Source organism: Myripristis murdjan, chromosome 24 (assembly GCF_902150065.1).
Source record: "Myripristis murdjan chromosome 24, fMyrMur1.1, whole genome shotgun sequence".
NCBI classification, from domain to species: Eukaryota; Metazoa; Chordata; class Actinopteri; order Holocentriformes; family Holocentridae; genus Myripristis; species Myripristis murdjan.
This window is the reverse complement of record NC_044003.1, coordinates 26,595,698-26,616,727: the sequence shown is the minus strand read 5'-3', so window position 1 is coordinate 26,616,727 and position 21,030 is coordinate 26,595,698. Positions and strand designations below refer to the sequence as shown.

The 21,030-nt window shown below is 43.0% G+C and overlaps 2 protein-coding genes and 1 pseudogene across 2 annotated transcripts; 1 reads left to right on the top strand and 2 right to left on the bottom strand.

Moving 5' to 3' along the window:
- Window positions 1–746: 746 nt before the first annotated feature.
- On the bottom strand, window positions 747–13,982 carry LOC115355888 (adenylate cyclase type 3-like; annotated as a pseudogene).
- Window positions 13,983–14,919: 937 nt separating this feature from the next.
- Window positions 14,920–17,368, bottom strand: LOC115356177 (uncharacterized). Its single transcript, XM_030047237.1, has 2 exons — window positions 17,339–17,368; window positions 14,920–16,851 (listed from the first exon to the last, which is right to left on the bottom strand). Exons 1-2 carry the CDS (start codon window positions 17,355–17,357, stop codon window positions 15,488–15,490), a joined length of 1,383 nt encoding a protein of 460 aa, XP_029903097.1. The 5' UTR covers window positions 17,358–17,368; the 3' UTR covers window positions 14,920–15,487.
- A 582-nt stretch (window positions 17,369–17,950) lies between these two features.
- On the top strand, window positions 17,951–20,992 carry LOC115356175 (uncharacterized). Its single transcript, XM_030047236.1, has 2 exons — window positions 17,951–18,007; window positions 19,032–20,992. Exons 1-2 carry the CDS (start codon window positions 17,983–17,985, stop codon window positions 20,507–20,509), a joined length of 1,503 nt encoding a protein of 500 aa, XP_029903096.1. The 5' UTR covers window positions 17,951–17,982; the 3' UTR covers window positions 20,510–20,992.
- Window positions 20,993–21,030: the final 38 nt, after the last annotated feature.

Genomic DNA, 21,030 nt, shown 5'->3' with positions numbered 1-21,030 from the left:
CAAATACGGTGCTGGGTATTTTAAAATGACTTTTAGAAGTATCTGACAAGAAAAGCTGGCACATTCCTGTCATAATCATAACCTTTTTGGTTTTAAAGGCCTCCCCTGTTTGCATAATTTGGAAACCAAATTACAGTAAAGCACCATGAAGCCTGGTATGAAGGGCAACACTGACACCTAGAGGCAAGATGTGGAAACTCACATCAGTACTACAGAGGATGCAGCACATCAATCAAATAGGGTAAAAAAAATCTAAATATTTTATTGAAAACATATTGAATAAAGACAGTTCCAACAGAACGGGATCAAGAAGCTGCACTGCACCACACAACCTGAGCTCAAAATGTGGAAAACAACAAAGGAATGGAAAGTGACACAGGCCTAGTTGTCCGATCCAGGCTGGCGAGTCCTATAGCGCACTGTGAATCAAGACCAGAGACATGGCTCCACTGCCACTATGTACCTGAATAATGTGCCCATATGCAAAATTAAAGAATGTGTACTTGAATGCTTTTGCTGGTGGAAAGTTTTTATTTTACTGTTACGATACTTATTTTATGGTTTATGTTGGTCTAATTCCAAGTTTTATATTGCTACGCAGCCTCTGGCAGGTAAGGTCTATGGAAATATATATCTTAGAAGAATGAAGTGAATTCACGGACCTATAATACAGATCAGTCTATTATAGATCAGCGGGTGAAATCTATCTATCCTTGTGTTATTGATGTTCCTGCAGGTGGAAGTACTCAGGATTGGTCCATCACTTGATGTGGAAGGGCCGTGGTCACTGGAGCTGTGCCGTTGCTGCTGGGTTTGTCTTTGCCTTTCATGAAGAAAGTCAGCAGCTCCCCTTTGCCTTTGACAAATATGGGCCCCCGTCGCACAAAGCGGAAGCCGTACTCCTTCAGGATGTCGTGGCAGTCCTCCACCACCTGAGGGCAGAGCAGGGCAAAACAACACAGGTAGAGTGGATGGCAAACAAACAAAGGACTAAGGGAAAGTGTTTTTGTGTATGTGTGTGGGCGTGCACATGTGTGCGTTACCTGGATGTTTCCCATCACCCCGGTGGATTCCATTCTGCTGGCCACATTGACTGTGTTGCCCCAGATGTCATAGTGAGGTTTACGAGCACCGATCACACCAGCCAGAACCGCCCCCTTATTCAGACCTGAAGGAGAGAGGCATGGAGATGCAAAACACATGGATGTCATGATACCAGAGTTTCTGTGGTACAATATAAGTGAAATTTCATGATTTCCAATAATATGATTCAGTGTTACAGAAAAAACAGATATCCCAGTCCACTTGTTTTGTTTTATAGTCCTGTACGCATGACTGCAACCTTATGTTTCAGTATTTAAAGTCTCCCTCCAGCCACTTATTAAGCCCCTAAAAATAATCTCTGATCATCAATGTTACACATTTGTATGTTTTTACATGAAAAACATCCCTTACTACCTTAGAACCACTTAAATATAACTCTAAATTTTGCCCTCATTACAATTATGCAGATCTATGAATATGCAAACAGACTCTGCTCATCTCCCAGGGCTCTGTTCACAGAGTGTGGAAGTCCCGTCTGTGACATTTGCAAAAATTGTGCCATTTTTTCAGTGAATCTCTTAGTTGCACTGATATTGTCCACATGAAGTAGCCATTTCTGGTAGTTCTTGTTGTCCTTTTGAAAATAAAAACACTGGTGTGGGTCAGCTCTGAACACACTGACAGCAGCTGGTGGAGCTGGTGCTAATGATATGCAAAGCGACACCCAGTCAGTTGACAGGATTCGCTGTCAGATTTGTGATGTACCAAATCTAGCTCGTCTGAATCTCAGACTTTCGGGGCGTGCACACACACCTCCACCTTCAACAGAGGAATGTAAAAACACCTCTAGTGACGAACTTGTCAGGATACTCACGGTCAGTCATTTTAAGGGACATAAACATGAGAAAAACACATTTTTGAGTGGAAGGAGACTTTAAACATGTAGGAAAAGGCCACATGAGAGTGAAGGATCAGGTTGAGTCGATACAATTGACAGAAAAAAAAAAATAGTATTGGTATCATTTTCAAAATTTTGGTATTGACTTTGTGTCTAAGTATCGACACTTGTGGCATCCTACACACATGCACATGCACTCAACCTTAGATGCGTGTGAGTCTGCACGTGCACTCACACACTCACCGATGCGGAGCATGAAGTTGTTGAAGGATTGCTTGTTGAGGTTATTGAGGGTGACTTTCATGGCCAGGGCAAAGTCCGCCAGGTCAGCGAGGTGCTGCCAGCGCTCGATCGGTGACTGCTCCTCTGGCTGAGAGAAGACAGTATCTAGCTATCATACCCACTATTATCATCATCATCACCTCCTCATCACCAGAGTTCACAGTATTTTTGTATCAAAGCATGCATTTAAGATCAAAGCTATTACAGTATCAGACCTTGCAGCTGCCGTATCCATTAGTGTTGCTCTCTGGTGTGACTCCTGAGGCGGCCATGTAGGTGCTTCCAATGGTCTTGATCTTAGTGATGCAGCGGAACTCATCCCTGTCTAATAACTGGGGGAGGAAGTTGTAACCAGTTAGCTAGAAGAGAAGTGGTTATGAGAGTTTCTGAGCTACTTTGCTTTGTTGTGAGATGTCAGCTTAGGTTGGTGCACACTAGAGGAGTATTTCACAAATTTACACCTCATTGGGACAATCGGCGAGGGAACCCCGAGTTGAGGCTCGGTAAGGTCAAAGGGTTGGTTAAGATCTGGCAGTATGAGGGGATTATAGACTCAGATTGATTGGTGGACTGTCTCAAACCACCCCGCCCACATCAGCATCTCCCTCACACAAATACATACAGTATGTACACTGTGACTCACACTGTCAAAGTCAGAGATGATCTCGTTGAGAATCCGGAGACACTCGATGCCTCCGTTGTTGATGCTCTCTTCAGTGTAGAAATCAGAGAAGTTGGGGATGGAGGCAAACATCACACCTATCTCATCATAAGACTGGCTGTACAGCTCCTAAGAACGACAAGTTGACAAGTCTTTAGTTTGCACTTTCACTTGCTCATTTTTTCTTTGTTAAAATGCTATTTGATTTGCCTGTAGTACCACCGAGGAGTTATAATAGACTTTGAGCTTCCTCACTCCATGTTTTCTGTTTTGTCTCTAACCTGTGTCCATTTACTTCATTCACTACTCTCATATCTACATTAATATGCATAGACACACACACACACACACACACCTCATCTCTCTTCTTTGAGCCCAAAAAGTGTTTGGCCACATGCTCAGGCAGCATGTTGGTGACCAGTGCCTCGTTCCAGCGCCTCATCTCAGACACTCTCTCCTTCTGGTCATGCACTCCGATCTTCCACAGGAACAGCTTCCGAGACTGACGCTCCACCTACGTGTGTGTATGTGTTTGATGGAGCATGAACAGGATGAATTTGTTATTTGTTTTGGAGAAATACATGCCATTATGAAATTAACTCAAAAAATCTGAGAACTGCATGAAGCCCTGTAGTAATAATTATTCATCTGTAGCCAGTCATTTTATAAGTTTGTGAGGCTGCCACAGACAGCCTGTGGGTCAGTGGAGTGTGATACAGTGTGTGGGTGGAAGAGAGTGCGACTCACATGACGGGCAAAGTAGTAAAAGCTAATCATCATAATGATGATCATCATTGTCATCAAGTACTTAGAGGGCACTATGGATGCTCTGTATAGAGAGAGAGAGAGAGAGAAATGAGAAAATACAGTACATTTTATTGACTGTTACCTTAAAATTACTTTCTATAAACACTGTAAGCTCCCATATCAATTGCCATATAATTACAATGTAAGGGAAACAGGGTAAGGGGAACAATTTATGTTTTTATTAATGTATTAATGTAATGTATAGAATTTGCAGCTATTTCAGGAATGTGATTAAATCATGGAGTAGAATGTTTTCTATTCACTCTGTGGTTTGAGAGGTACTTTCCAACTTTATAGGCTCCTTGGTGTCGCTGATGAAATAATCCATTAGGAAAGTCTTTGCACATAATCTTGGGTTACAACAAACTGATTGATTCTTAAAATAATAATAATAATAATCCAGCCAACAGGACAAAATGATGGCATATTAGGAAAATCAAACCAAAAGAGCATCACCATCTTGCCACTATGTTGTCACTTTTAAAGCTTTGACATTGCAGATGTTACATGGAAATAAAGTAGTTACAGCATGAATGTAACTGGATTTTGATTCACGAGAAAATAACTATATATATATCTATATCTATATCTATATATATCTATATAGATATATATGTCTCTATATATATCTATATAGATCTATCTATCTATCTATCTATAGATAGATAGATAGATAGATAGATAAAAGCAAGTATTCATAAGCAAATTATGCAATAAGGTACTTTTTCATCGGCTTGTCCAACGCCTCTCTCACCTGTAGTTTGTGAATCGTATGAAGTCGTACAGGTCATAGATGTCCCGCCAGCTGTAGATGTTGACGGCCCCGGTTGCTGTGACAACCATCACCATAAGCCCCAGTTTACTCAGGTGGCTGAGCTGCACCAGCATGACAGTCGCTATGAGTGACATCACCGCCATGAAGCTGTAGTGCTTTGGATTCTCGGCACAGCCTCGGTCACCCAGAGACTCCAGGACGGGGCCGGACGTTGTGTTGAGGACCCGAACGGACGGTGGGACACAACTCAGCTGCAGCACCAGAGGCAGAGTGACAGAGGTGAATCATTTTGAAGGAAATGTTTTAAAAAAATCAGTCTGGTGCAAGGACACAGTTCCCAACAACCAAGTATGTCACCCAAATGAAGAATAAACTAAGAAAATTGGAGTTGAATTTTGAAAGCTGAATCTGAAGTTGTAAAAAATATACAATTAAATGCGTTTATTCGTTTTCATACCCTTCATTTAATTAAATTGCTAAATTGCTTCAGATTATTAGCTTCAAACATATCATAAAATAGATTAAATATATGCTGTTCCACTCAGTTTAAAATGATGCCTTATAAATTCTATTTTTCATAATTTAGTATATCAACATGATCATGACATTAAAATATAATGTAAAACGTAAATTGCAAGGTGAGAAGATATTTGTTTATCTTTATATGTGAATGGATTTTGCTCTGTATCCTGTTTTCTTAACATGAACAGCTGTCTCCTATGTTCAATGTTTATCGAAAACCTTTACAAAACATTAAAAAAACAACAAAAAGTAATTTAATTAATTTATAATACTTTATGTTATTCCATAACAGTCTCTGCTGGCATTAAGGTCTTTATGCTGTTAGTGAAAAAGCTTGTTTACTTTGGTTCTTGTAGCAATTATAAGGTAACAAAATATTTGTGACAGTGCTACTTACATCACTTCTGGAGTAGCTAAGCATGTTCAAAACTATCTTTTACTTTTTTTTTTTTTTTTTTTTTTTTAAGAGTTAACATTGTGTGACTATCACCTGGTCGTCCAAATGACAACTGAGACAGAAAAATAAGCGTTCACTGCAGTATCCTCTATTCCTCTCAGACCATGAAGGCAGCAGTGTGTGGAACAGGCTGCCCCGGTGGGACCGCCACAAATGAGCCAGCAGGCAGCGAGACAGACAACTAAAGTGCTGTAATGGACCCCGCTGGGAACACGTAGTCAGACACACACAGTAAAAGGCGATGCTGATTTGATGGGAACAAACTGGAACCATGCAAACGGAAAGATGAACGCAGGTACGCGCTCCGCTCACACACACACACACAAACGAGAGAGTGTGTGAGAGCCGTACCATGTCAGCGATCTCGGCCATGGTGAGAACGAAGATTGCCGCCATGGCCCAGGTGTTTCTTGCCCATCGTGTCCGATCAATCCACATAGAGAACGACACCAGCCTCTTGGAGAACATCTGTATCAAACAAGACATCAGCATCACGGTCATCAACATCAAACCTCATACAAGAAGCCAAATAAGTACAATGACAGTTCTCACAGCATAGTCAGAGGGTTAAAAACACTGATCATGACCATACAAAAAAAAAAAAAAAAAAAAGTACTCAACCACTCTTTCCCTGCTGCCTTATCTCTATCTTTAACTAGAACTTTGTGTTTCTACTAGAATTCAGTCATGGATTGAATTCTACTGGTCAAATTGAACCACATAGAATTTCAAAACTCAGTGTAAAAGGGAAAATAAGAATATATGAGTCCCTTATTTGCCAGCACTTTGGAGAAAAAAAACAACTTATGTTAGACATATTACAATACATTTCTATTTCCCATTTTCACCGCCATGTTTCTTCTCACCCTGGGGAAGATGGCAGCAAGGGAGCAGACTGTGAGGATGAGCAACAGGAGCTCTCCCACGGCGAGGGTCACATAATTCACTGTCAGCCTGGAAAAAAAAAAAAACATCGACACTACTATACTGTAGTATACAAAACATATGGTGTGTAGTAGACTGTATTTATGCATACAATCTGCACACATTTTCCATAATACACTTGGTGTATGTAAAATCATAGGTGACCTAGCGAGCATTTTGATGTCTGCATGCGTCTGACTTTCACATCTGGTGTGTATTGTAAAGAATGCGTGGGCGTAGCGGACAGGACATGGGGATGTCCCCCTAAAGCCTGTCCAGTCTATCCCTTGCACTTTATTCCACCTACAAATTGCATGCGTAAGTCCAAACTGTTAACCCCCACCTCATCCCTATTGCATATTTTTTTCCCCCTTTTTGTTTCATGCTTGTGAAAGACATCAGATGCTTTTGAAATCCTTTCAACCCTTTAAAACCTGAGCAAAATCATTCAATCCCTTTCAAAAACGTAGCAAAAAAGGTGAGGAGAGGAAAGAAATGACCTGAAAATCAGCAACAATTTAGTGGAGAAAAAACAAGAACATGAACAAAACAAATGACAGACGATTAGTTCCAAGAACATTAGCGGAAAATTACGCACTGTGCTGTGTATAAACTCACAGTGGGTCTATGAGCACCTCCATCACTGTGATGAAGAAGAGCACGATGCAGCAACAACAGAAGGCCACTCCGCTGCGCTTCTCCTTCTCAGAGGAGTAGCGCTCCTCCAACTCGCCGTCCTTAAAGCGCAGCGACACAGCGTTGACATGATGCTCCTTCATGCTGCGAGAAAGACACAGATATGGTCGTAGGGATTGGAATATCATATCAGAGATTTGACCAAAGATAAATAGAAATATCCAAAATGAAAACTGAATAATATACCAGAACTGAAATCCTGTATTTCCAAAAGGTGGAAAAAGAAGAATTTTATATCAATCATTTTTGAATACAGTGATACTTGGTAATGGTATTAAAAAGTGGCAAAACTCAGTGAGCAAATAGTGGCAAATTGACTGGTTGGGGACAATACTCTCTGTAAGGCCTGCTGTGAGTTTCCAGCAGTGAAAAAGAAGTTAAACCAAATCTTAGTGGTACAAAATGAATAGGCATTGGCCAGTGTGAAAATATATTATCTCATAATCAAAGAAATTTGCTTCTACAGATCTGATCAACAAAGTAAAAGTTGCTCTTTGAGAGAAAAAGTTCATTTCTCCACGCGATCTGTGGTAATATCAGCTGACTTCATGAGTCATCTTCTAAAACTTGACGTTTCTTACATTTCCTGGTTCTCTCTCTCGAGCAGCTCCTGTTGCAGTCTTCTGTTGATCTCTTGTTCCTCAACCATCTTAATCCTCTGAGAAAACATCACCATAGCAACAGAGATCACAGACAATGTACAATTATGAAGAAGTGTACCGGTGGAATTTTTCAAAGAATGACTGTGTTTAATGGCACCAAGGATTTAACTGTGTTACTCCTGTGTGTGTATTTGTATGCATAGCCAATCAGTCTTTACCTATATGCACATAATGATGTGTAGAGTTGTGTCTGTAAGTTAAAAGTTAACTTTAGATCCAATGAAAAATACACGTCAGCCATGCTTCACCTCTTGTTTAGACTCAGTGGGTGTGGTCCGGGGCGAGCCAACGTTCCCATTGGTTGCTGTAGTGTTAATCAGCTGGTTTGAAACCCTATTGGACAGTGTGCCTGGTTTCTGAGGGAGGGGCGGGAAAAATGTCAGTTGAAGCGAAACAAAGAAAAATAAATGTGAGGAAAGTCAATAATAATTTGGCATATAAAGTAATTTTGGCATATAAAAACAAGGACATCTTGTATTCTCCTTTTTAAAACGAACACAAGCTTTTTAGTTGCTGGATATAATTTTATTAGTAGTATCGACCAACATGCTGTATGCACCGACTACTAGTCGAAGTTTGCTGACGGTGAGTTAGCAGAGTTGGAGATTTTTCTCTGTGATTAAAAAATTAAGATGAGAGAACATGCGAGACAAAAGGCGGATAGGAGCAAGAAAAATGTGCAGTTGAAAGCTGCAAGTAGAGAGAGTTAAATACCAGTTCCATGCCACTCACATTCCCATTGAGCCCGTTTCCCTGGCTCTTCTTCTTAGGCACTTGCACCAAGTACGTGTCGATGCCTTTCTCCAGCAGGTACTCACACCTGTCGCCACCATTCCCCGGCTCCAGTTCAAACTCGCCTCTGAGGCACTCCATGGTGCTCTGGGAGATGTGCACTCTCCTTTGAAGCACACAAACGCATTGAAACGAGGTTAACACATTCACATAAGGTGACAGAATGTGACTGATCGCTTTCATAGGAAGTAACTGGCATCGTTTTCCTACCCAGGAATCCCTCCTGACTCCATCTTATTAGCTACGGTGACGTCCGTGGACCAGACGTCAAACTGCCACCTCTTTTGTCCCAGGACTCCTCCCAGCACGGTGCCGGTGTGAACCCCCACCCGCATGTCCACCTCCGTCCTCGTCTTCTCTCGCACATACCTGCAGGTCAACATGTCTCCAAAGTCACTCTTAGCCAAAACACTCCTTATTCATCCTTGAATGTTTTTTCTTGCATTTTGCGGTTGCTTTACGCTAACACTAAATCTGTTCCTGCATCTTCCTCCACATTCCTACTGTTCAGTTTCAAGATTATCTACTCCTCCTCATCCTTTGATTATTCAATTACTAACTGCTTGAATCTTCTCTGCCTCCCTTTGCTAAAGGTAACACCAAAATAAAATGGTGCATTGTAGTGACATGCTGATTGCAGTTATATTAACATTATATTAACAGTTAAAATTAACATTCTGATTATTATCGGATGGGTTGCAGGAGGGTGAAAAAAAATCTCTTTTGAGTTTATTAAATACTTGCAGCAATCCCCCCACAGCAGAAATGATAACTGCATTTCTGCTGAGAGGCTGCGCGTGTTTATGCACGAACAGCAGTGGTGAAACTTCATTGATTATTTAAATATTATGATTTAAATATTTAAATCTCTAGACACATTGACAGAAACGGTCCGCATCTAATGTTAATTAATGTTCTGTGTTCTTCCTCATATCCAAGAGGTCACACACATAGTCCAGTCACATACAGATATGTTTTTTTTTTTTTTTTGGAGTAAAGCAGCCATCCTCCTGATAAATCCTGAGCTCCATCAGCTGTCTAATTCTTCTCTACCATCAACTTTATAACTACAGATTTTATTTTTGCTGTTTAAATGTCCCATGATTTTTTCTGCCATGACATCACTGCACGTATGGAAGCATTCACAATTACTGAAAGCAGCTGCTCTAATCTTTAAAGTAAAATTTTACGGAAAAAACTCATACATCAATACAACACACAAAAGGAAATCACCTGGAAGGCTTGTGCTGCTCGATATAATATAAAAAAACAACATGGCTTTCAGAGACAGTTAGAGGTGGAATGAAATGTCCATGCGGTTGCGGGTCTGCAAATCTGAGAAACAAATTCATTCAGGTGGGTGGCGGGTGGATGATTTGTGCATGCACTTGGATTCAGATGGCGTCATAACCAGTCCGCACATCACTAACGCCTAGCTCATGATGCAGAAAAGGCAGGGGGTCGAATAACAAAAAAGCAAACAATTGCAAAAACATTACAGTTATTATCATCAGTACTTACGAAATAGCCTCTACCATGGCGAGGCCCATCATAATGGAACAGGCAGCATGGTCTTCTCTGTAGTCTGGAAGTCCACAGATACAGTAGTAGCAGTCTCCCAGGATTTTAATCCTGAGCTGGTGATGTTTCTGCAGAACAGCAGCAGACGAGGCAGAGACTGTATCAAACTAATGCATCGAGAACACCTCAAACTTCAATAGCTGAATTGACCGAAGTTATTAAAAACTTAATGGGGGTTAGGTGAAAACAAAATATAAACAATAACTGCTCTGATCAAAACTGTTAATGGTAACTAGAATAGAATAGAACAGAGTAGAGAAACTCACCGCTGCCAATTTATCAAAGCGGGCAAACAGTTCATTTAGCAGCTTTACCAGCTCCTGGGCACTACAGGCTGACGACAGCTGGGTGAAGCCCACAATGTCAGCAAAAAGGATACTGGAGGAGGGTGGAACAGAACATTTAAAATCAGTGAAGCGGTAAAAACCCGACTGTGACGCTCACAATCATAAGGCCCTAAAACACATTCCACACTTTGAGAACTCTTTCCCGGAGAATGATTTTGTGGCTCTGACCTGACGTTTTCGTGGCGGTACATGTACATGGTGTTGAACTGCTGCTGCTGGACTTCACTCTGATTGGCCTGCTTCTTCATGCCCTGCAGCATCTCATCAGCGATGTGTTTAGGCAGGATGGACAACAGCAGCTCCTCCTACATGAAGACACAATTGAGGAAAGAGCCTTTAGTACCATTCAAATGATTACAGAATGATTAGCCAACAGGGAAGAATAAGGCATGTGTCTGTGTCAGGTGTGTGTATGCATGATGTGGCTGAAGCAGCAAGTGGATCCCAGCGGCTTTCACTGGATCCCATGAAGCAGTCAGCTGTGCTCTGACTGGCTGGCTGTACCTGTCTTGTTGTAGCCCCCAGTGCCGGGGAACTCTGGGAATTCACTCTGTCTCTGCGAGTTCTGTCTGCTTATTCACCACTAGTCACTATCTTTTGCAATCCCCTCCATAACAACTGTCACAGGTCTTCTCTGTTCCACAAATAGTCATAGTTACAGTCAGGAACAACATGCACTGACAGACAGGGTGCCGTGTGGGTGAAATGGAGGACTAAAAAGAATACAATCAAGTGTTTGTATGCAATCCAGTCGCCATAATAAAATGTTGCCATTTTATGTTTTCGCATACCAACAAATATGTTGAAACGTAAACATTTCTGAATCAAAACTATGTTGCATATCAACATTGAGACTTATGGCGAATGTGGTGGAGCCTACATCAACATCAGGTGACTAGTAATGTTCACAGAATGCACTAACGTTATCTAACTTTAGCTTGATAGCTACTTTAGCCACTGTCATATGCTTTCTTAGCTTTGTTAGCTGCCAAAACTACTTGGTTAACGTTAGGAAAAGGTCATGGTTAAGATGAAACATTAGCAGTTCACTAATATTAGTTTATTAATTATTAAATAAATAAATTGTATTATTAATAATAGGATGTTATACAAGAATACCTATGGTGTATTTCTTCCCGTAAATCTCCCTATACGCTCTTCCTCTCTTATTTTTAAGTATTGGGTGTTGACAGATGATACATGACAGGCAACTACCAAGAGTGGCCCACCAGCAAGCCAACTACAGCACAGTGTGCTCTTTATAGAAGAATGATAGGGTGGGTGAAGAGAGAGAAAGATGAAGGGAAAACTGGCAAGTAAAAACTGAATAAACACACAAGCTTGCAAACAGACAGAATAAAAAAAAAAAAAAAAAAAAAAAAAAAGAGCACTGAATTGAACACAACTCAGTGCATGACAGGCAATAAGAACATGGTTGAATGTACAATATCAAGAAGTTATTATTAGTAATGGTGGTAATAGTAGTTTATTCGTTTTTATTAATTATTTTTAGTCATTAGTTATACTCATTAATGATACAAATGTTCCCAATCTAAATGCTTTAAAAATATTTCACTCTCTCAATGCTTGGCCCTCTACCCACTGTCCACTGCACTGTTCCCAGGTCAGGCTCTCAGGCGTTACTGATTGTCAGAGGAGTGAGGCTGACTGTACTGTGGCATGTCGCTAACGATGGCCCCTCTGGTGATAACAACACTCTCTCTAATCGGCCTATTAGCCCTGAGCTGAGCAAAACACACCATAATTAGGCAGCACTGGGTGTTCCAGCTCAGGTCACATAACAGGTGTACCTATAGGTGTGTGTGTGTGTGTGTCCTAGATATGAGGTGACAGAAGAGGGCCCACAAAAGTGTCAAAACCTTAGTGTATGGCCTTATTAAGAGAGGTGTGTGTGTGTGTTTGTGTATGGCCTACTTACTTGCTGGGTACTCTGCTCCTCCAAGGTGAGTTTGACCTCTAGGGACTGACGCGCTTCCAAGAAGGCCGTCCTGTACTTCCTGTCCGCCATGTAGTAGGACAGCACACCCACAGCGGCTGCACACAGGTACAGCATCACATTGGCTATGAGCTGGACACAGGGAGACGAGACCGATGGGGGGCAGGAGTGTATGGGGAGTTATAAGGTAATTAAGGTTGATTTAATATTGCTGAATACTGGATGTGCTTAAAAACACACAAAAAATCTTTTTTAATAGCCAGCACATACCCAGAAACTCATGTTACTCTGCAAAGTAGGATTACATTTTAATACAACACTCTCACTTTTTATAATGCATATCCCCATATGAGTTCATGATCTGTTACTTACCCTGCTGGCTATACCTAACCTGGCTCCAGTCATGTCATCTGAACTCAGACTATGGTAAAAACTACCCAAATTAAGCACGTGTTTTTATATTTGAGTTAGTTATATTTTATAGTTTCATAACTGCCAGCCTGCAAAATGGCATGCGAAGCCACAAAGCATAAACTCCAATGTAAATGACAAAATGTAAATTCTCTGTTGAATTTAGATATTGCTTCAAGATGGATCAGAGATAGGGCTGCCAAAACCAGGTGAAAAGAGGAACACATGAATCAAAATCTATGTAGATTCTGCTGATTTCCTAGTTCCATATTTTGCACCAAACTCTTTTACCTGTCCCACCTGCATTTCGGTCATACTGACTGAGTCATTTCAATACCTAATATTTCCTATTACACGACACATGTAAAGTCATGCTTACACCTCTTCCCCTCACTAAATTCTAACCCTTCCCTTTCTTCCCATTGTTCTACCCACTTATATTAACACCTGTTACTCTTGGACCAGGGCCTCTCTCAGCTTTGGAGATGCTTTACCTGTCTCACCAGCATGGGCCCCTGCAGGCTGTCCTGGAGCCTTTGAGCAATAACCAACCCCAGAGCCAGGGTGTGTATCCCGCAGGAGAGGGCCGTCAGCAGGACGAGAGGAACCAGGTTCAGTGGCAATGTCAGAAAGCAGGAGAAACTGAAAAACGCCTGCCAGCCCACGGAGTCACTGGCCTCGGGGAAACGCTGATAGTTCAGTCCCATGTAACACAAAACGTGCACGGCTATCATCAGCCACAGTATATATGGCACAGCTCCGCGGGAAACCGGTGCCGCAGGGAGCCTCTGCAGCCGGCACAGCACGTAGAGCACGAGATCCGCGGCCAGCCCCACTGCCGCGACCACCACCATCGCCAGCTTGTCCGCCGTGTACACCACCGCGCACATGACGATGATGTAGCTGTTGAAGAGAGCGGCAAACATCACCAACACCAGGAGCGTCTCTTGCCGCTGGCGGCGGAAATAGATCTGGTACAGCCGCTCCAGGGATTCTGGCGTAAAGGTGAGGCGCATTACGCGCGGCAGGCAGCGGCAGCAGCCCGACTGGAGCACCGTTACCTCATGCGTCCGACCAGTCCGGTCACTGGGAACCGGCAATGAATATTCTGCAGAATACTCAGCAGACTGCTCCGTGTCTGTTGTGTGGACCCGGTTCAGAGACATTTTGCTTCACAGGGCTAAAAGTAAACTTTTTGCTGCATATAATACTGTTGTACTAAAGATGAAGGCGCACCGTTCCCAAAGCGCACAGAATGCCGAGATCCCTATTCGAGTGGATCCGTAAGGTGACCCATCATTACGTTTACTTTAGGGGTTAATTACATGATGAAACTGCCACAGCTGTGGAAACGTCATAAATCCAAATCAGAAAGAAAATTCCACGCGATCGAGTCAGGTCACACCTATTATACTGCAAATTACCTCAATCATCAAATGTTTATATTTCACTATATATCAATCGTAAAATCTTAGGCATATAAATTACCACGTTACTACATTGTTATTACCCAAGTGAGGCCCTTAAAATCGTATCCGATACTCAAAGCGCGTGCGTCTTGGTGCTACTGTTGCGTCTTCCACCGCCTCCATCGATAAACTTGTTGCATTCTCCTTGTAATTGAAGTCCTGTGTGCTGCCATGGCTGATCAGTAAAGCCTTCAGCTGCATGTTTGACGCCAGTTGCAAAAAATATATCTTCTCAGTGAGAGGGATATGAGTCCATCTGTAAAAGCTGGAGAACACCACACTGACATGTTATGATAAATACACTCTCCGCTCAACCATGGCATGTCTACACAACTGCAGCCTATTCATTGTCTTCAGATTCTCTCTCTCTCTCTCTCCCTCTCTCTCCACACACACACACACACACACACACACACACACACACACACACACACACACACACACACACACACACACACACACCACTTCCCTGCCCTCCCCCTTTTCTCAAATTGTAAGGCCTCTGTTACTGTTGCTAAGATGAAACCTAAGTGACTGCCAGATTGCAGTCATGTCTTGGGAAAAATCAAAATAATGCACTGAAGAGGCGAGGAGAAGACAAAGTTGAAGTCAAGGCGCGTAATTTGTTCTGCAGTTTATCATTTATTTTACAAACTTGTCCTTTGCAGCAACTGTATTTGTAATCAGTCTTATAATTCTCTTCAACAGTATACCCCCCCCTGGGAATAATTAGGTATCCGTATTTAAGTGCACAAACACACAAAACACAGCCTTGTTTCATGTTTTCATCCCCTTTACTCAGCCATGTTCACACCATGTCAAGCATGCTGATAACATGATTATTGGCAGAGCAAGTAAACCAAATGATTCACAAATGAAAATCAGAAGATTTGAAAGAGGGCATCACAGATGCCTGACAAATTGTTTTGTTACATTACAGCTCACATTCAGATTTTTTTTTCAGGCAGTGTAAACTCAGAGGTATACAAGGAAACACATGCAGAGACGCAAGCCTGCATGCACACACACGCACGCACGCACGCACGCACACACACACACACACACACACACACACACACACACACACACGTGCATAAACATAATCTCTATTCTTTAGCTCAGGAAATGCCTGGCACTTTTAGGCATGCTGCTGGCCTGTGTCAGTGGAAGATCTCAGCTCAGCTTTCCCTCAGCCTCTGTGTTCACTTAGTCGTTGGTTGTGATTTTCCTACCATGCCGCTCAGAGTCTTTCCTAAGGCCAACACTATAGCCACCAGAACTCCCACAGTCCCCAGCCTCCCCAGAGCTGCAGTACCCAGCGCTGCAGCCCCCAGTGCCCCGGCTCCAAGAGGTGCTGCTGCTGCGGTGACCGTCTCCATGCCGATTCCTCTAATTAAGTTTGGCCCCGTGAGAAGGCCCCCTCGTAGATTCACCTTAGTGTGGAAAGGGCTCCTTGGTGCACCCATAATAAATCCTGCTGCTGCAACAAGGGTGACCATTATAAGTTCCGTTGCTGTCAGTGGAGTTGTTTTCAGCGCCAGGCCACTTGTGGCCAGAATCGCACCAAAAGCAACTGAACATACAGCTGCTAAAATGACATTTCGTGACCTGAACTCGGCTTTGATTGCGACGTTTGCAGCCCCAAGTGAGACCCCTGCAGTTGCCGCCACCCCTAACATTCCTCCCACACTACCCCGGGCCCCTAGAGCAGAGCCCACTGGGAAAATGGCTCTCAGGGCAACTGATGATGCTACAGCAGCCACTGCAGCCACCCTCCCAGCGCCCTCTGGCCCCAACCCGACTGTAGCCACTGTTCCCAGGCCAGCCCCTAACAGCCCTGCAGACTGACACCCCACCCAGAGGACTGACTTCAGCATGGAAGCAGCCTCTGCCTCTGACCCCCCTTCTTGAGCAGCCCCCAGACCTATTGGAAATCCCAGCATTGCCACAACAACAGAGTAGAGCAGCAGGCGGGTGCTGTTGTTAGCTTTGGGTTTTTGTGTCACCCTCTCTGACAGGGCTTTCCAAGCAGCACAGAGGAAAGAAATGGTCAGTCCCATGGTGAACAGTCCAGTTATGATGCCCATCTGTCCATACACAACACTGACGTAGAGAGTGGTGAAGATGATTAACAAAGTTGTGGTCATCTCATTTATATTGGAATATGAATACACTACAAGGACCATAATGCACTGTGCCATGATGTACAACCATGGTGGAATGGTGCCCCCTATTGTTCCAGTTGCGACAGCACCCACAACAATGGAAGCTCCTGCTGTGGCCTCTGCTAACCACAAGCTCTCGTCTCCAAGCGTGGTCATCAACTTCATTTGCATGGCAGCAAGAAGGAAGCCAGTCCCCAGGGATAGGAGCACTGCCGTGAAGACAAGGCATGCCGTCACCACCCCGACTCCCGTGGAGCCCACTTTCTCAGCAGCGAGGGCTGCCACAGCCAGCAGTGCACTGTCTCCAGTCAGGGTAGGCTCAACTGCAACTAATGCAATTTCTCCAAAGGCAAATCCTGCTGCTGCACTCCTCAGGATCACCTTCACGGTGCCAAAAGCACCTGGGGAGGGAGGGTGGGGGTAAAGAAAAAGAGAGGATTATAGCACATTCTAGTATAGCTAGATCTACTTTGCACTGCCCCATAACTGCTCCTGTCACTTTAAGAGGAAAGTGAAACCATTTTCACGCTCCACGCTGAAACTTAAAACCAGGAAATCTGCCTGAACTAATAGAAAAGATCAACAAACAGTTCAACAGAGCGTTTCAGCTAATGTCCGTGAAAGCCCACTTTGAAACTGTAAGTTTAGCAGATTATTGGCAAATATAGCAGCTACTTGTGAGCTATCTATATACTGAAATGTTTCACATTACCTCAGCAAGCCAGACATGACTGCAGCTGTCAGATCTAGCTGATCACACTGTGTTTTCTATGTGTGTATCAAAGAGCAGGTGCTATATTAAAATCAGACATGTATGTTTACTAGTGCAATTTTCTGTTTTCCTGTGCACATGTTGTTGTTTGGAGTGCATTTCTGACCGGATCTTACCCAGACTTGCTCCTGCCATTGCCCCTTGTGGCTTCCTCAAACCCTTGTCACAAGCTCCACCTTCTTCTTGTTATGCTCTTCCGAAGCTCCACCTTCTCCCTTTTGATGTCACATTCAACCCAGTATCAGTGAAGTGTCTCTATTTAGTGAAGTAATGTCATGTTATATATGCATTACACCTGGCATTGCTCATAAAATGAACTATAAATTTAATACATGGATGGAGAGTTTTGTTCTATTTTTTTTTTTTTTTTTTAAACAAATCTTTATGGATACACTGTGCATTCCACTACAGCAATATGGATGAAAATAAAACTAATCAATAAAAAAACAGTCCTCATGGTGGCTTGACAACTCACCTATACATCCAAAACCACATCATTTGTCAGTGAACATAACATATAGTTAGAGATTGCTCTTTGTCCTGTCTTCTTGAAATACCAGTATATGAATCCAGACGATCATGTGAGTAAGTTTCACCATGATTGCAATGCTGGGAATCCCTTGCCTTCACCTTTTCCCAGCAATGCCCTGTACCTCCTACTGGGTGTGTTTGTTTGTCGTTAAGCTATGCATTTCTGCTAGCCTGTCAGCCACACTATGTTGGTGGCTCTTTCTGATGCAGTAGAAATCCTAGAGCTGCCATGGACTACTATACACCAACACAGAGTAAGTAAAACGTGGTCTTTTTGTGCTGTTGCCTTTAAAATATAGAACTGTGCTAATCCTGTTGTATATTTTACTGTGATACTTTACAACTGCAAATGAATGAAATGAAAGGAAAACTGTGAGCTGTGAGCCCTAGGACTGTTGGAGGAGTATTAAAGTGAAATCAAAAGTGACAAAAGTGAAAAATATGAAGTAATGTATACCATAATTAGGTACCACAAACACACAGGGAGTTTGGTTGTGTTATTAAAGAAGAGAGTTTCCAGTTTTTCAGTAAACATCTTATTATTTTTATGCATTATGACAACATGTTGCTACGAAACACACAACAGAAATTCCTGACGTCAATAGCAGAGCAGGTTATACTGGCTGCTTTTCATTTTCATTGAGTGGGGTTTTCCGAGACGAGGGAGACGCTCCTGTCCAACAAAAACTCCTCCAGTTGTATTAAGATAAGATAAACTTTATTGTCCCTATGGGAACTTTGCCTTGGACATGACAGTGTCTGTAGTATAAAATGTAAAAAAAGTGGTAGAAAAAAATAATTACATTAATCCTTCAATTGTGCCTGCCCATCCACATCATAAAAGTGTACAGGATAGCTATGACATATGCACATGCAGGGGTGCCGTATATGGGGGAAAAGTTAGGACAATTCCAAAAAAATAGGTAAAAACTAATATAAAATTATTAAACCATTATCGAGTAAATATATATATATATTTTTTTTTTCATGGGGCCCAAAATTCCTGGCGACGCCCCTGTGCACATGTCAACTTAGGTGACAAAGGAATGTTTGAAACGGTGGTGCCCCCCTTAGGGGAGCCCTATCCCGTCTACCTGAGGGGAGGAGCTGATACTTAGGGTAGAGGACATGAGTTGGGTCTCAGATTACTTTTTGGCCATCTCTGATTATGGTTTGCTGAAAAAATAGCCTAAGACTCTGGTGTTTAGGGATGATATTCATGGCTGTCCGTAGCAGTCGGGTGAAAGAAAACCCTCATTCTATTCTTTACATTTACAGGGAATCCCAACACTGGGGTTGTACCTTTGTTTTGCGGTTTTGCCTTTGGAAGTGCTGCAGTTACAGCTCATGAGGCTTCATCCATCCTGAGCGCAGATAATCTCCATCCTATGGTGGTCAAGATGGCTCGCATCATTGGCACAGCTGGCGTGGGAGCAGTGCTCTTCCCTTTGGCACTTGGTTTAGCCACGTTGATGGCATCTGCAGGGCTGGTTATGGGTGCTTTATCAACTGCATCTGGACCTATGATGACCCTAGGTGCCATGGGAGCTGGACTTTTGATAGGAACAGGACTACAAACAGCGTTGTCATTCGGTGTCTCTGGACTCTTAGTGACAGTCACTGTACTGTTGCTTGTTGGCTACGTAATCATGCAATCCCACAACCACAGACAGACCATAGAAGAATGGATGAAGGACATCAATGCTTCACATGTTATGGTAATGCTGGCCATGGCTTTTACTGGAAACCTTGTGGCTGTTGTCTTTGGAATGGCAGAAGGAACACACATCGAAAAGTCAAAGGGAAAAGCTTTGCAGTGCTTAGCAGGTGTGAGGGTCATTCTTATGATATTATATATACTTCTGATCCTGCTGCGAATTGTGATGTCCAAAAATCTATGGTCTGCATTTGGAAATTTGCCATACTACACCGCCATCAATTTCCAAACCTGGGTGTTTCCTCTCCTTGCAGTAATGGGAGGGTTTGTGGCTGGTTTGGGGGCTGCATCGGAGGCTGAACCTGAATCGGAAGCAGATGTGGCACTGATGCTGAGCTCAGTCCTCTGGGTGGGGGTCCTGTCTGCAGGCCTGCTGGGAGCTGCTATAGGAGCGGTGGCTATGGTTGGTTTGGGTGCTGTGGCGGCTGAGAGGGTTGCAATGGAGGCCGCAGTGACATCATCTGTTGCCCTCAGACTCCTGCTCCCAGCATGCCATGTGACAGGGGTGGTGGGTAGTGTGGGGGGTCTGTTAGGGGGAGCTGTGGTGGCAGGGGGTTCTATGGCAATGGCAAGCCATTATTCACCAATTAATGGAATATGGTGCTGTCTCGGGGCACTTTTGGGATCTGGTTGCTTTTTCTCTCTGGGGAAAATAAGTACTTTTACTGTTCTGGTTATTGCAGGAGCAGGAACAAGTTTCCCCTCCTGGGAGGAAGCCGCTCGAATCCAGTTTGACCTTCTTGTCCTGTCTGCTTATTTAGAGACATCTGTAGAGGGTGCCATAATAAGTGCTTTACTGCTAGGCCTTACAACTGTAGGTTCAGCATTGCTTGGTGGAGCAGCGCTATGGACAGCTGCTCTGGGGAAGGTGGGCACCCTGGGAGTGCTGGGTGCTGCCTTGGTCTCACTCGGAGTGAGCACCATGGAAAGACTGAGAACACTGGAGAACCCAGTGACATTTGTGGAAATGGCTGGCAGTCTCACATTCACATTTGCCATTCTGTCTGGAATCGAGCTTACATACTTTATACTTAAGTGACCACATTGCATTTTGAGAGTAAGACATTGCAAAAATGTGTGGTAATCTAGGAGGGGCCATCAGTGCCCAAATAAACACATGAATTACTATTACATCTGGTTTGTGTGTTGCCAATAGCAGCCACAGTGAGTTAAACTGCATTTTTCCTCCAGAAAGGAAGTGATTTAATGTTGGGGCACCACCTGTTGGCTCTATCCCGCAGTTTCTGAGCTCCTCACAGTCATTGTTAACCCACTGTACAATTTTGAATGTTTAAGGTTGATGATGATGTATCAACTGCTAGTGTAACTCACGGTAATAAATATGTTACGTCTTGCACTGCATATGAGACCATGTGGACCTTGAACCATTTATTCTGAAGTGTTCAATCATTAATTTTTATTGAGCATGACAATCAAATGGATTGCGACTGTGACGTGCTTGAGCTGGAGGACAAAGGAACTAAGATGAACAATAAACAAAAAAGGCATAAAACAAAAACTGCACCCGAGAAGTTTTGTAGAGTTTGAGTGTAAATGAGC